The sequence below is a fragment of the Vanessa cardui genome, chromosome 23 (assembly GCF_905220365.1).
Source record: "Vanessa cardui chromosome 23, ilVanCard2.1, whole genome shotgun sequence".
Classification (NCBI taxonomy): Eukaryota; Metazoa; Arthropoda; class Insecta; order Lepidoptera; family Nymphalidae; genus Vanessa; species Vanessa cardui.
The window spans coordinates 7,476,241-7,490,837 of record NC_061145.1 but is presented as its reverse complement, the minus strand read 5'-3'; the positions used below and the strand labels follow the sequence as shown (position 1 = coordinate 7,490,837).

At 29.1% G+C, this 14,597-nt stretch overlaps 4 protein-coding genes across 4 annotated transcripts in view; all 4 read left to right on the top strand.

Annotated features, from left to right (window-relative positions):
• The first annotated feature begins 227 nt into the window (after nt 1–227).
• On the top strand, nt 228–2,033 carry LOC124539706 (zinc finger protein 761-like). The gene has a single exon (XM_047117045.1). It carries the CDS (start codon nt 346–348, stop codon nt 1,381–1,383), a length of 1,038 nt encoding a protein of 345 aa, XP_046973001.1. The 5' UTR covers nt 228–345; the 3' UTR covers nt 1,384–2,033.
• A 54-nt stretch (nt 2,034–2,087) lies between these two features.
• LOC124539707 (zinc finger protein 69-like) lies at nt 2,088–3,703 on the top strand. The gene has a single exon (XM_047117046.1). It carries the CDS (start codon nt 2,244–2,246, stop codon nt 3,270–3,272), a length of 1,029 nt encoding a protein of 342 aa, XP_046973002.1. The 5' UTR covers nt 2,088–2,243; the 3' UTR covers nt 3,273–3,703.
• Nucleotides 3,704–4,164: 461 nt separating this feature from the next.
• On the top strand, nt 4,165–6,446 carry LOC124539705 (gastrula zinc finger protein XlCGF17.1-like). The gene has a single exon (XM_047117043.1). It carries the CDS (start codon nt 4,410–4,412, stop codon nt 5,487–5,489), a length of 1,080 nt encoding a protein of 359 aa, XP_046972999.1. The 5' UTR covers nt 4,165–4,409; the 3' UTR covers nt 5,490–6,446.
• Nucleotides 6,447–7,860: 1,414 nt separating this feature from the next.
• The window catches only part of LOC124539671 (equilibrative nucleoside transporter 1), a 37,383-nt gene continuing 30,646 nt past the window's right edge, over nt 7,861–14,597 (top strand). Inside the window, exons 1-2 of the mRNA XM_047116988.1 lie at nt 7,861–8,105; nt 10,451–10,582. Coding sequence (XP_046972944.1) covers nt 10,483–10,582 — 100 coding nt within the window. The 5' untranslated portion in view covers nt 7,861–8,105; nt 10,451–10,482. The remainder of the gene's footprint in view (nt 8,106–10,450; nt 10,583–14,597) is intronic.

Sequence of the window (14,597 nt, the reverse complement as noted above, 5' to 3'; positions counted from 1 at the left end):
TCGCTTCAACATGACGTAAAGATGCTTAAGTTTAAAATTTTATCGAACAAAGAAAAAGTATGTTGCCTGAGGAATACTATCAGAAAGACAAGTTTCAACTACATTAGAATTTGAGGAAGAACCCACTACTACACGAAAATATATTCAAGGAATGGAATATGCATTCATAGTGCAACTATGTGAGCAGTTGGTACAACTGTATAACTGTCAAACTTGTGTCAAACAAATTCACAAACAAAAACAAACGCTTGTATAATAAATACGTGATTGCTTATAAGAATTGAAAATTTATCTACTTGTAGCTCTAGCTTTAAAGGATTAAAAAAATCTATTGTAAATAAAAACATGGTTACCGCGTACTATATAATGAAAATGGCAAGAAATAGAAAAAATACAGATATTCATGAATATTACAGCAATTTGCGCGACGATGCATACTCAAAAACATTATATCATAAAGACCGTATTATGTGCAGGATCTGTATGAAGGATGGTTCTGTACCAATATATGGGTCAGGAAGTTGCGATGTAATCGAGGCCTTACGAATTTTCGGTAATATAATAGTCAGGGAAGAAGATAATTTCCCAAAACATCTTTGTACGATATGTTATAAGTTTATAAAAGAAGCTAATTTATTTAGGAAGATAGCGGCACAAACTGATAAATTTTTAAAATCTCCAATCAAAGAAGAATCTGTTGATGTCTCTCTGGACTGTCATGAATATCCTGAAGAAATTGCAAACCAAGACCCAGTAAGAAATTGGCCAGTAACTGTCACCTCAGGAAATCAATCAAAGAATTGTAAAATGAAGGTTATCTCTAAAGTTCAATGTTATGTGTGCAATAAAGTTGTAAACAAATCATATTACAAGGAACATTTGACAATGCACGACCCTAACCATCATAAGTATGTTTGTGATATTTGTGGTAAATCATTCAGACTCCGATGTGCGTATCATAATCACAGCCTGCGTCATGGAAATGGTTTTCCATATAAATGTCAGTTTTGTCCATATAAAGGCAAATATGCTGAACTGCTTAAAACGCACATGAGAACTCACACAGGTGATTACAGATATATGTGTACTGAATGTCCAGCTAGGTTCCTATTCAAAAGTAATTTAAATAGTCATATATTGAACAAGCATAAAGAAAAAGAGCACAAATGTGAGGCCTGTAAAAGAGCATTCCACACAAAGTTAGCTCTGCAGAGACATTTTGAAGTGGATCATTTGGGTATCAAAACTCATGTGTGCAATATATGTGGTAATACATTTGGATATAGAAATGCAATGATGAAACATCAAAGAAGAGTTCACAAGAGAGAGAAAATGATGTTTTCTCGAATGCCATCATATTTACAAGTTGAAAATAAAAACTAAACTACAGATGTTTTAATTTAAGCATTCTATAATGTTTTCATTTTCATAAATAGAAAAATTATAATTTTATGTGTGAAAAGATTTAATAATGATAAAAATAATTCTAATTTTTTTATTATACTTTTATTGAATCCTGTATGTAGAATATTAAACTAATAGAAACAATTTTTTTATTAAATATTGGAGACAATGATTCTTGATTATTTACACAGTCAAATCATATCATTTAGTGCTAGAAAACCTGGTATGTTGGTGGTAACTAAAAAAGTTACTTGACTACACTACATTGAGCTTATATGATAAAGCAATTAGTTACATCAATGCCTTTAATAATTTGTAATTATATTATTATGTGAAAGTACTTATATTTGAACTTGGATTATCCCATACAATTTTAAAACAAAAACAGCGTCGACAACAGTAAAAAAATACACAGTATGTATGAGTATCATATGTAAAATGAAATATGTCTATATTTCATTTTATGTTAATTAGATTAAGAACAATATTCTCAAGGCACATTGAACATACCTTCTAAGAGTTGGCAATACTAAACTCGATATTATGTATTTACTAATTTATGCATGTACTGCATGCTAATTTACAATTACATTTCTACATATTTATTTTTTGCATAGCAGATATACGCATACGTCAACGTATACGTACAACGTAACGTTCTTCTGGAGCTTTTTTTTAAATCCATAACATACATAACGATTTACGTTATTTAGAGCTGTCAAAACATTAATATTATGACATTAACGTCATTCATACCTTTGGAAAACAAATAGAGCATTCATGTATTATTATCTCCTTTTAATACGTTAATTACTTAAGAATACAATTACACATTCAAAATGGTGACATCGTACTATATAATGAAAATGTCCAAAAATAAAATTTACGCAAATACCGATGAATACTTCAGTAATATATATAATGCACCAATTTCAAAACAAATAATAAAAGAAAATTCCAAGTGCAGAGTTTGTCTCAATGATGGTCATATATGTATTTTTGACCTCGAGAACACATACGATATCACAGAAGCTTTAAAACTATTTGCAAACATTGATATAAACGAAAAAGATACGTTTTCAAAATATTTGTGCGACATTTGCTGTAAGTTCATAAAAAACGCTATAATGTTCAGGAAAATAGCAAAGAAAACTAATGAAACATTAAAAAATCAACCCAAAACTTCTAATGCTCTCAGTGATGACTGGGATGACCCGTTTATTGATATGAAATCATCGCAAACTGTATCTAGCAGTGAGAAAGAATTTGACTCAAGCAGTAATCCGAATATTAAGGAAAAAGATAATAGAGATTTAAAAGTCCAATGTCAGACATGCAAGAAAATAATTAGGAAGTCTTATTATAAAATACACATGACAATGCATGACCCTAACCACCATAAATATATATGTGACATTTGTGGTAAAACATTCAGATTAAGAGTGGGCTACCACAATCACAAACTACGGCACTCTAATGATTATCCATACAAGTGTCAACTTTGTCCATTTCAGGGTAGGTATGCAGAAAGACTTAAAAGTCACATGCGCACACATTCAGGTGAATACAGATACATGTGCACAGAGTGTCCTGCTAGATTTCTCTTTAAAGGAAATTTCAACAGTCACGTCTTGTTGAAACATAAAGAGCCACAGCATAAATGTGATACTTGTGAAAAAGCTTTTCATACAAAACTTAAACTTCAAAGGCACAATGAAGTTGATCATTTGGGAATCAAAAGTCATATTTGCAACATATGCGGACGGGCATTTGGTTATAGAAATGCTATGATGAAGCATCAAAGGCGGGTACATAAAAGAGAAAAATTGAGATTTACATATAACCCACCACAAATAAATAATACTTAAAAATACATTACCAGATTAAAGATATATTAAAAAATGATTTAATAAGGATGATTATGAGATAAAATATATTTTTAGGTAATTGATGTGAGATTATATGAAAACTATTTAAATGTTTCAATATTATATAAATATTTTTTTAAGTGAAAGAATTATTGAAAATTCCATTACATAATAGGCTTATTTCTGTCTTATAGATGTTGAAATTGCATGTACACAATTCTATTAATGTGAAAGCAATTATGTCTTCATTGTGATTACATACTTCCAGATATCATTTTACTTTCCATGGATTACTAGCAATTGAATAAAATTTATTGAAATTGAATAAATTCCAATTTATCAATAAAAATTATTGTTATCCTTAGATGGTAAAGCATATATGTATTCAAAAATTCGTTGAAATATTCCATTATTAAATATTGTTAAAAGGATAAAATATTTTTATTTACATTATGGGTAACTTTTTGAAGAGTTAGCAACCTTTTACAGTGATATCATTCGACTGAAATAATGACTTCAATATTCCCTAATTGACGAAAAATAGTCAATCCAAATATTATATCCAGTCCAAGGAGGTACTTCTATTATAAGCGTAACTTTAAGAAATCAAGAATGGTGTAGCTTATTTCTAAAAAATCAGATTTATTTGGACACAAAAGAGGACAGGTTTTATTTCAGAGCATAGATTAGATATGGATAGAGAGGTTAGAATTTTGTAGAAGCAAAAAGGTACCTACAATTTTATTCTATATCTAATGATGTGGCAATAAAAAAATATTGTCTAAATGATATGTAAGTACTATTAGAAGTATATGTATTGTACTTTGATTGAAATAAAAAGCAGTGTACCTAAGGATACTCATTACAAATATTTATATTATTATAAAAACTATTAAACAATTTTTTTCTTTGATATAAATACGTCAATAATTTATAGAAAGTAAAGTTCGTTAAATTGGGGAATCCCAAAGTGAACATGCAATATTGGCACTGAATGATATTTTTGACTTTGACAATCTCAAAAATATAAATTGTATTGTCGATTTGTCGATGTTTCCTTAAAAATATAAATTTGTTACATAATAATTAAAGGACATACCTATAATATTAAAAATATTAAGATAGACCAATTCTAAAATGGCGTCTTCCTATTTTAAATTAAAAATTCTAAATAGAAATCGTAAATTAAAGGGCGTTTCAATTGGTTTAGATAAGGAACACGTAAATGAACCAAACGCCGATTTAATAAAATACAAAAAAAGTAAATGCAGAGTTTGTTTGCTTGATGGCTCAATATTTATATTTAGTAAAAATTCAAAAGAATTAATTGAGTCTATCAAAATATTCGGAGGTATTGAAGTATCTGAAGAAGACAATTATCCAGAGTATCTATGCAATTCTTGTTACAATCTTCTTCAAAATGCAATGTTATTTCGAAAGAAAGCACAAGAAAGCTATTTGGTCCTTACACAACAAGATAAAAGAAAACCTGTATCAGTGTATTCTAATGAAGAAGAGAGTCTAAAAAGTGACACTATTTATAAAGAAATTGAAAACAAAAATACAAAAAGTATAAAATATAAATGTGAAATTTGTAACATAGTTTTTTTAACTTGGAATGAACTAGTATTGCACAATAATAGCATACAACATAGAAATGTTCGCATTCAATGTCCTATATGCAAAGGTTTGTTAACAACACAGTTGTATAAAAAGCATTTAGCTCGTCATCAATCAGCAACACATCTTGTGTGTGATGTATGTGGAAAGATGTATCGAAAGGATAATTTAGTTCGGCATCTGCAGTTACACAATTTTGACCTGCCATTTCGATGTAAAATTTGTCCTTACAGGGGCAGATTCCCAGAGTCTTTGAAAATCCACATGCGTACACATACAGGGCAAAAGCCTTTTTCATGTAATAAATGCCATTTAAGTTTTTTAACAAGAAGTAATTTGAAAAGGCATCTATTAACACACAATAAACAAAAACCTTTTAATTGTAATGAATGCAGTAGAGGTTTTTATACAAAGCATGATATGGCTGTACACATTACATCAGATCACATAGGAATAAAAAATTACAGATGTAAGTCTTGTGGCAACAAGTATGGTACTAGGAAAGCTCTTATGAGACATGAACTCAGAGTTCACAAAAGGGAAAAAATGGCAAAAGGTCGAATGCCTTTATATTTGCAACCTGAATACAAAATATAAACCACAGAAAAAAGAAAAAATATAACTCATATTAATTGCAAAAAATCTGATAGCAAACATCTGAGATAAAATATAAGTAAAAATGTGTTCTAGTTACCTAACTGAATAGGGTTACATAAAATACTGCCTTGTTTGACTAGATCCTTTAATAACTCGTTTAATATTTGTAGCAATAAATATACAATATACAGACACATTTTAATTACTGGGTAAATTATCCTTAAATATATTTTTTAAATGTGTAAATCTTTGGTGTAACATATCAATTTTTACATTTACAATGGAAGAATGCTATATATGTAAGGCTTTCAAAAAGGCCACTTATAATCACATATCCTCAGGGGTAGGATAATACATCTAGGCAATATGTATAATGTATTAATAGTTCTATAGGAACATTACTGTTCTTTATTTAATTAGAGACTATGTACGGTAAAAATGTATAACAATAACAAAATCTTCTCCAGGTTCTTTGGTCATATAAATCTTAATTCCTATGTCTATTGGGTAATTTTTGACATATATAATATTACACATAACACAATGATACATATCTCTTATTTATGTTAAATATAGAAAAAAGAACTGCATTGAAGACTATAGATGAAATCTTTTACATGTTAAATTGAAAATTACATAAAGGATATTAAAAAAAATAACACAAAGTTATGAGATTAAATTTTAGTACATTTTAAATATTAAGTTTGTATATGTTGATTATATTTTTCAATAAACTCCATACTTATTATCTGCCCATTGTATTATAACGTTTGGCCTAGCATATTTAGGATAAATAATTACTTACAACTACACTCAAATATTAAATCTATGTAAATAAATTAATAACATTCAAGTCTTAACTAATAAATAGTATAATTAAGTTTTAGGAAAGCAGTAATTGTTGCTTTAAAAGTATGTTTTGCTCTTATTTAATATAAATATAAAATTTACCAAGTATATTTATTTTAATTATCATATCTAATAAATATTTGTTTGATGACTTTTGTCACAGGCACATTGTCTCATCTATAAAAATACTAGAACTTGGATTAAAGTATAGATTAAACAGTATGTAGTTAAATTTGGACCACTAGACATATACAAATAGCAATTTACTAGTCATATGAAGGACCTCTACACATTGTGACTATAAACATGGACGCAAACATAAATTCCAGCATTTGTAATGATAACATGAGTGTACACCAAATGTACTCAATTCTTAAAATAACTACTTGCCATTTCAGTAAGTACACAACGCCTCCTATTGAAGGAACAGTCAGAAGTACTGAAAACATTACTGGGACATCTGTGAAAAAGTAAAAAATGGTAACTTTATTTTAACAGACTTATATATATTACAAATATGAATACAATTAAAAGAATAATATACACTGTAATATTTGGTCTAAAAATAGATTTTTAATTGTTACCTCTTTCGCTCAGACTTCCCTTACGACCCAAAAAAAGTCTAGCAGCTTCCACGATAAAAAGGGCTACCAGTACCCCATAATCTTGACCCAACCTTGTTCTTTTATGATATATATCATCATATTTTCCTCCGATCAATACAGACTTCAAGATTAGTGTTCCTAATTCACAGGTAGCGAATAGTCCGAAGTAAAAAGAATTGATGTATAAAAGTATTTCATACGCTAAGCTTGAATTTACCATACTGCAAAATTGTCGAAATGAGGTTTATGGGGCTTTTGTTATTATAAGTTTTAATAAATGGAGAGTATTTGTGATATTTTATAAGAAAAATTAGAATATAGAACAAAAATTTAAAAATAGAACGAGGGTGTTGCTTTGATGACAGACTAAGAAAAGACGTTTCTGACTTCCGTTTACTTGAAGTTTTATATATTATTGCCATTATCAAATAAAATTTACATTTCCTCTTCGTATTAATATACCAGCACAGGAGCAATCCGATTTCATATTTATAAATGATCGTGTACAACTATGTTATTAACTACTCCAATCATATCATATTGATAATTAAAACAATTGACAACGCTAAAAAGAAAAAATAAGGAGAAGAATCTCATATGAATCAAATCCTCAATCCGAAAAGTGTATGTATACGTGAAATTAAGGTATTTATCAATAGTTACACGTTTTAAATTTTACTAATAAAATAATAAAATTCAAAATAATAGTATAAGCATGTTACTTTAATCTTCTATCCCTTAGCTTCTAGTAGGACCATCTAAATTCCATGAATTTTAAGGTAAATTTTTTATACTTTAAGACACTTGTTCTCATCCCTACATTCCATACGTTTTACAGTATAGCTATTACAAACTATAAAGAATGACAGAGTATAATATAACGACTATCTATACCAACTGTATCATTTTAATACTAGGTAATACAGAGCAATAGGTAATAGGCGCTAGGCAAGCAGGCAACTTTGAAATGATTAAATATTAAAATATCACTAGTCAAGTCAAGGCAACGAACGACGACGACGTGATCGCGGGCGGTCGTGTGTTATATAGGTGCACGTGTAGTCAAAGTAACCTATTAATTTATGATGATTAAGATTTTTTTTGTGAATTAATGGATGGTTAAAAATTAAACGAAGACGCTTTGGTTGATTTGGAGGGCTTGGTAAGTGTTCGATTTTTAGAAAACTAGATGTAAAAAGTTAAAACCATGCGCTTTTGAAAGCACGTTGTAATGAGACATTCTTTACGTTTTATAAGTTTTTTTTATTTTATTTCAATTATAACTATGCAATTGATTAAAACGTTCTCAAATAATATTATAATTATATTGTTTTTAGCGGTTAGTTTCACCCAGGTATACTTTGAGTTATTTACCGTTTTGTTGATGATACCGTTCTTCGTAAGATAGTTATTCTTAGGTGCTTTGTTGATTATAAATTTTGTTATTGACTGTATGCGTAACTCTTGTAACTTTATGACAAGTTTATATTTGGTAAACAAATATTAATTCATTCCGTATTCACTATTGAAAATACGAAAAATTAGGCATTATCTTTTATATACGGGACTTGCAGTAGACACGTTTTTATGTGAATCATTTATTATCTCACAAAGTTTCAAGGAAATTTGGGAAATAAATGCATTTTTTATGTTTTTTAAAAAAATGTTTGTTTAAAATGTGTACATATAACTTTGATAAGTTAACCCCTTACAATATTTTATTTTACATGTCTTTTATAAAAGTACTTCCAAAAGCTGCCTTACCTTTAAGTAAATATAAAAAAAAAAAATTAGCAAATGCTGTCCTAAATTATGGCTATAAATATAAGCTGGTAGTGTAAGTTAATTAAAATACAATTTCATATTACACAAGGTCTATTTTATTTAAAAATATGTGTGAGTGATACAGTCTTTGTAGGTTGCATTGTCAGAACCAATAGTTATTCAAAACACATCCTGCTCTAACAGAGTGTCATGACTCATTCTGTATTTAAAATAAATATAAACAATTAAATACTGCCTAAAATTATGTGGTAGTGTGTAATTTTTGCAATTTTTTTATACATCTGATATAATTCAATGTTGTTTACACATATAAAGATGTATATTCTCAAATTTTACCCATATTAAATATTACTTTTAAGTGTTAGTGTTTGTTGTGTATTAATAAGTCAATAGTGTAACTTTTACAATAATTAATCAATTCTCCTTAACATAATTTAAACAATATAAAATACAATTTTTTATGAAGTTTGATTCAAGTGTTTTTAAAGTTGCTAATTTAACAGATGATATTCATAATATAAGTAAAAGCTCATCCTATTTTTTTATAGTCACTAAACAAATTTGTTAATTGTTTCTTTCAATAAAGGTTGGTTGCAAATTTGAAACAGCACTTACATATGATATAAGGCAAAAAAGCAGTTTTTAACCTTTGTTGGTGTCTCACATTTAATTTAATATATATCATTCTTACTTCAAAAAGTTTAAACTGACATTCATATTCAACATTATTCAATATAGAAGCATTACACTGATATTATTAAGTCAAGTTAAACACTACCACTGTTTCAGAAAAGAAAGAAACTCTGCAGTTCTCTTTTTGGTGAATTTTATTACTATATTGTATAGAAATAGCCAGGAGATGATCATTTCATCCCCAAAGGATGATCAATCATAAACTCACTAATTGTGTAATACACATAATTGTTCTATAACAATGTTTTAAATATGGCAACACAGGCATTTAAAATATAAAAAATGATATTAAATTTGACCCCAAAGATACAGTTATTTTTTACAGAAAAAAAAAATTGTTAGGATTTTATGTAGTCATTAAAGTTTTTGTATTTGAGTATTCTATGTATATGTACTTTGGTTTTTTATTGTTGATAGGCTTGTGCTTGACCACAATCATACTTACTCTATTTTAATAATTGAAAATATTAGAAATTGAATATTCCCTTTCCATACTTTTTTATAAAATAATTTTGGTACTATGTAAATAAAAGTTATTTTCATATGTATTCGGAATTTTACACTGTAATGATATCATGAATGACAAAGATACAAACATTCATTAAACTGTTAGCTTGGTAATTTGTTTCTAGATAGGTCAATGGGCAATTGGAGTTGATTAAATTTTCTTCACTTATTGTGATTCCTTTAATAAAGTGAGAGGAAAAATTCGAAAAAAAAATTACTTTATGAAGTGGAAGACTAAAACAAGCCTACAACAGTATAATTACACAATAGAATCAATATGAGAGTTTAAAAGGATTACTTATTATCTGAGTTGCTACCTCAGTTGATAAGACATTTAAAATCATTATTATTTACTATCTGCTGCATGTATTTTAACAATCATATCTCAGTTCAATTACATTCTATCTCCATAAGTTAAAAACTAATTTAAAAAAGTAACGTCAGCTTAATAGTTTTGACAGCGATTATGCATTGAAGATGCTTTAAGTTATTCAATTATTACATATATTGTTTTATTTACAGACTGAGACTACACAGATGCTGGTATCGGTTTTATGATAGTGGGTGTGATGGAAATGTCACACCAGGGTGGTGCGGAGGCCGAGAGCCTGCTTCGCTCGGAGCGGAGCGGCGTCATCATGCCGGGACAAAGACGTAAGTTATTTTTTAATTTTTTTTTTTTTTATTTAAAGCCAAGGTACATTTTTTAAAATCGGTCGTGAACTTCTTGTAAAAGTAATTTAGCCAGTTACCTTATATTGATGAGTCGTCCAACCAAGAGTTTTACAGTTGTTTCTCGTGTCCTTAACGTCATTGGTTCATTTAATCTGTAATCGGTATAAAGGAATACCTAGTTTTTCTATTTGATGATGGAATAATTGGTGCGTGGGTGGTCAATTCTCAGCCGGATGCAATGGTTGATTGGGGATTTTTTCAATTTACTTTGTAGTTACTTGGTATTAGGATAATTTGCAAGCCTTTTTGGATAGTTTTTAGTATTCGTAGGGTGAGTATGCCAGTGTAACTGCATGTAACTACACAAAGGACGGCGGTGCATTGACGATAATAATTTTTTAATGGTTTTAAGCGTAATTACCGTCAAGCAAATACATCTATCGATTTGTTGAAAAAAAAATAGAGACGCCAAAAAGGCCTGTTCGTTATTTAATTCCTCCGTGTGTAGACTTTCGATACGATTAGAAATCTAACTGAGCTAATACCCTTGAGACTGTATCCTCCGAGATTTGCGATGTTGTTACGTCTTTAAACTATTAATGCAATATAGATTTTAAATAAATCCTACGGCTTGTTTTTGTTTAGTATGAACACTGTTTGAATGAGTTTTTTTTCTTTAAATCGTGATAATTTAAACATTGATCGTACAAGTACAAAAGATACCACAGATAAAATATATCATTCGTATTTAGTTGAGAGGATATACATATACATTTTATCTGAGAGATACAGTTTACCTCACGATGCAATCTTCTATATAGCAACAATAAAGCGGCGCTTAACGGAATTGAACCCGCAATCTTTGGTTAAGATCTATGTGCTCCATCCACTGGAACATCTCGCTATTATAAACATAAACGAAGTTACGCGAACAAGGTACTCATATTAAGGCGAAGAAAAATATTATTCCAAAGAATGTGTAAGCAAAACGCGCTTTACAGCTCATTGATTTGGCTGTATGTAGTTTGGTGATAACAAGCTTTATCACACTGACCTTTATACAAGATTAAAGCGAAGAACCAGAGAGAAGATAAGGTGAATTTATCAAGTTTTTATTAAGCGTTAAGACCGAATATCTGTATTACGTTGACATAATGCTGATTAGATCAAAAAGTATCTGCTCTATTTACCCCGCACCGTCCCACGGAATAATCAAATAGTATACGTATAAAAAAGAGCTACCAAAAAAATAAATTAAAAAAAATATGATAAGGTACTTCTATCCCAGTCAAATGCTACGGCCATCCAAAAAAAAAATAGCCATCAATTGCAAAAATATTTTTTCAGAAACAAATCAAATTCTTCTTCTTTATTATCGTTGTAAATCAATAGGAAATATATTGATATAATAAAGTTATTTTTTTATTAAATAAATTACATGAATATTTTTATATCAATCTGTGTACGTGAATCTGGAATGTCGAAAAGAATATAAACTTACCTCTCGGTTATACATACAGCAATGATAGGTATATTATTGTAACCATATTAGATCATTAATAATTATTAAACAACTATTGTTTAATAATTATTAATGATAATAGTCAAATTAGAAAATATGTTAGAAGACGTATTTTAAGCTGAGCTGCATCGATATTTTAAAGCTATTCTGTAATGGGCAAAATGTTTTTGTTATAAATTATAAAAAATATATATTTCAATGTCGCATTAACAAATTGAACGTCAGTTATAATTCACAAGAATCGATAGTCTGTAATAATTTTAACATACATATATGTACGCAATTCGTATGTCGTTGTCAATGAATGAATTAAAAATCAAGGCTGACGTGATCACCTGAATTCGGTAAATCTGTTAAATAGGCTATTTGACAATGCGAAAAATAAATTGTGAATTATTGTAATCAGTGTCTATTATGAGTTTAAAAATGGTTATTTATTAACGAAACTTGAAAATAATACTGAATTTATTCAAAAATCAATAAATAATAAACATTTGTCACGTGACACAAAACGCTCCTGATTGGCCGGGCTTATGATGAAGTCACTTTCTTGTAAACCTTGCGTTTCTACTATATGTACCACAGATTAAAATACAGGAAAGTGACGTCACCGACCCCATTCCAGCACCATATTGTCCAAGTAGCGTTTTCGTGCGTTATTTAAATATGGAATTTTTAATATGATATTTTTCGGCAAATATGTATTAGAAATAAAAAAATCAACTTTTTCTGGGTTTCTTAACCTCTATTAAATAATATAAAATGGATTTTAAAAACCAGTCAAATAGCCTATTGTGATTATCGCCAACGCAATAAAATATCTCTTCATTTGTGATCGAAAATATCACTACATAGTATAAAACAAAGTCGCTATCTCTGTCGACTCTGTCCCATAGGGACATATGCTTAAATATTTAAAACTATTCAACGGATTTTGATGCGGATTTTTTTAATAGATTGAGTGTTTCGAGAGGAAGGTTTTTATATATAATACATGGGCAATATAGTAAAGAAACACTGATAATTTTAGAAGTTTGCAATGTGAAGTGTTGTAAATGAACAAATTCTGTAGTATATTTAGTATCACTATACCACTCATGCGAAGCCGGGGCGGGTCGCTAGTTCAACTAAAAAGGCGATCTGAAATATTGACATATTTACTTAGATTTTTTTTTTAAATGTTTAACACTTAAATTGACATAGATGTAGATGTTTAAGCTTCCATAACCTATTCTCTTTTAAAACTTTTTACCCTGGGAATTGAAAGGGTTGGGCTTAGGATATAATCAGAAAATTGTATCTCGGCAGAAGGTCACGTGAATGAAATTCTTTGTTAAACAACTCTTTCTAAAACTGGATTGTTTTTTAATAGAAAAATTCACACGTGAAAAAAAACATAATGTTACCTATAAGTTTTAATTTGGTTGTTAAGACTGTCAAATTAAAAAAAAACCGCTAATTTTATATTTAAAATAATTATATACTTTCTAAAGATTCATATTAACATATTTTCCTTTACAATTTTGTAGTATTTCTATTATAAAAATATTGTTTATTTGACACGTACCTGTGATTACGTAATACATATGATATCATGAGTTTTGATTTTCATTGTTTGTTTTGGTTTATTATATTATGTGTTATCTGCTTCACATAATACTATATAATGTTTGCAAATATCTTCTCGTTTGTAGGCAAAAACATAACTATGTGTAGAAATGGCATAAAGGGAAAAGTAACACATATTGGTTAACAATGGTTTGGTATTAATGGTGTTAGAGTAAGGAATGAGTATATAAGAGGAAGTTTGAAAGTGACACCGATAGCCGAGAAGTTATGTGGAAGGCGGCTATCATGGTATGGGCATGTAATGCGGAGGAATGAGGAACACATTAGGAGGAAGGCCTTGAGCATGGATGTGGATGGATATAGAGGTAGAGGACGACCAAGGAAACGATGGATGGACTGTGTGAAAGACGATAAGGTTAGAAAGAATGTTACTTGTGAGATGAAGTCTGACAGAGAAGTATGGAAGGAGAAGACATGCTGTGCCGACCCCAAATAAAATTGGGATAAGGGCAGGAGAATGATGGTATTAATGGTGTTAACTTATAATCTATAATAATATTATAAATGGGAAAAAACCTGTGTTTATTTTTCTGTTGCATTGAAACGAAACGATTTGGTAAAATTAGTACGTAGTGAGCGCGAACTTTTAAGAAGGGCTACTTTTATGTTCCTACCGACTAATCCCTTAAACACGATCGAAGCCGTAGAGTAACAGCTTGTTAATATCCCAGTGTTTTTCAAACATATCAATTCTATCACACATATTTAATTACACTGGGTAATATCCCACTGTTTCTCAAACATATCAATCCTACCACACATAATTTTTTTGTAAAAATGTTTTAAAAATCTTGTTTTTTAATACCATGCGTTTCGTGATTAAAAAGCTTATAATAATTATTT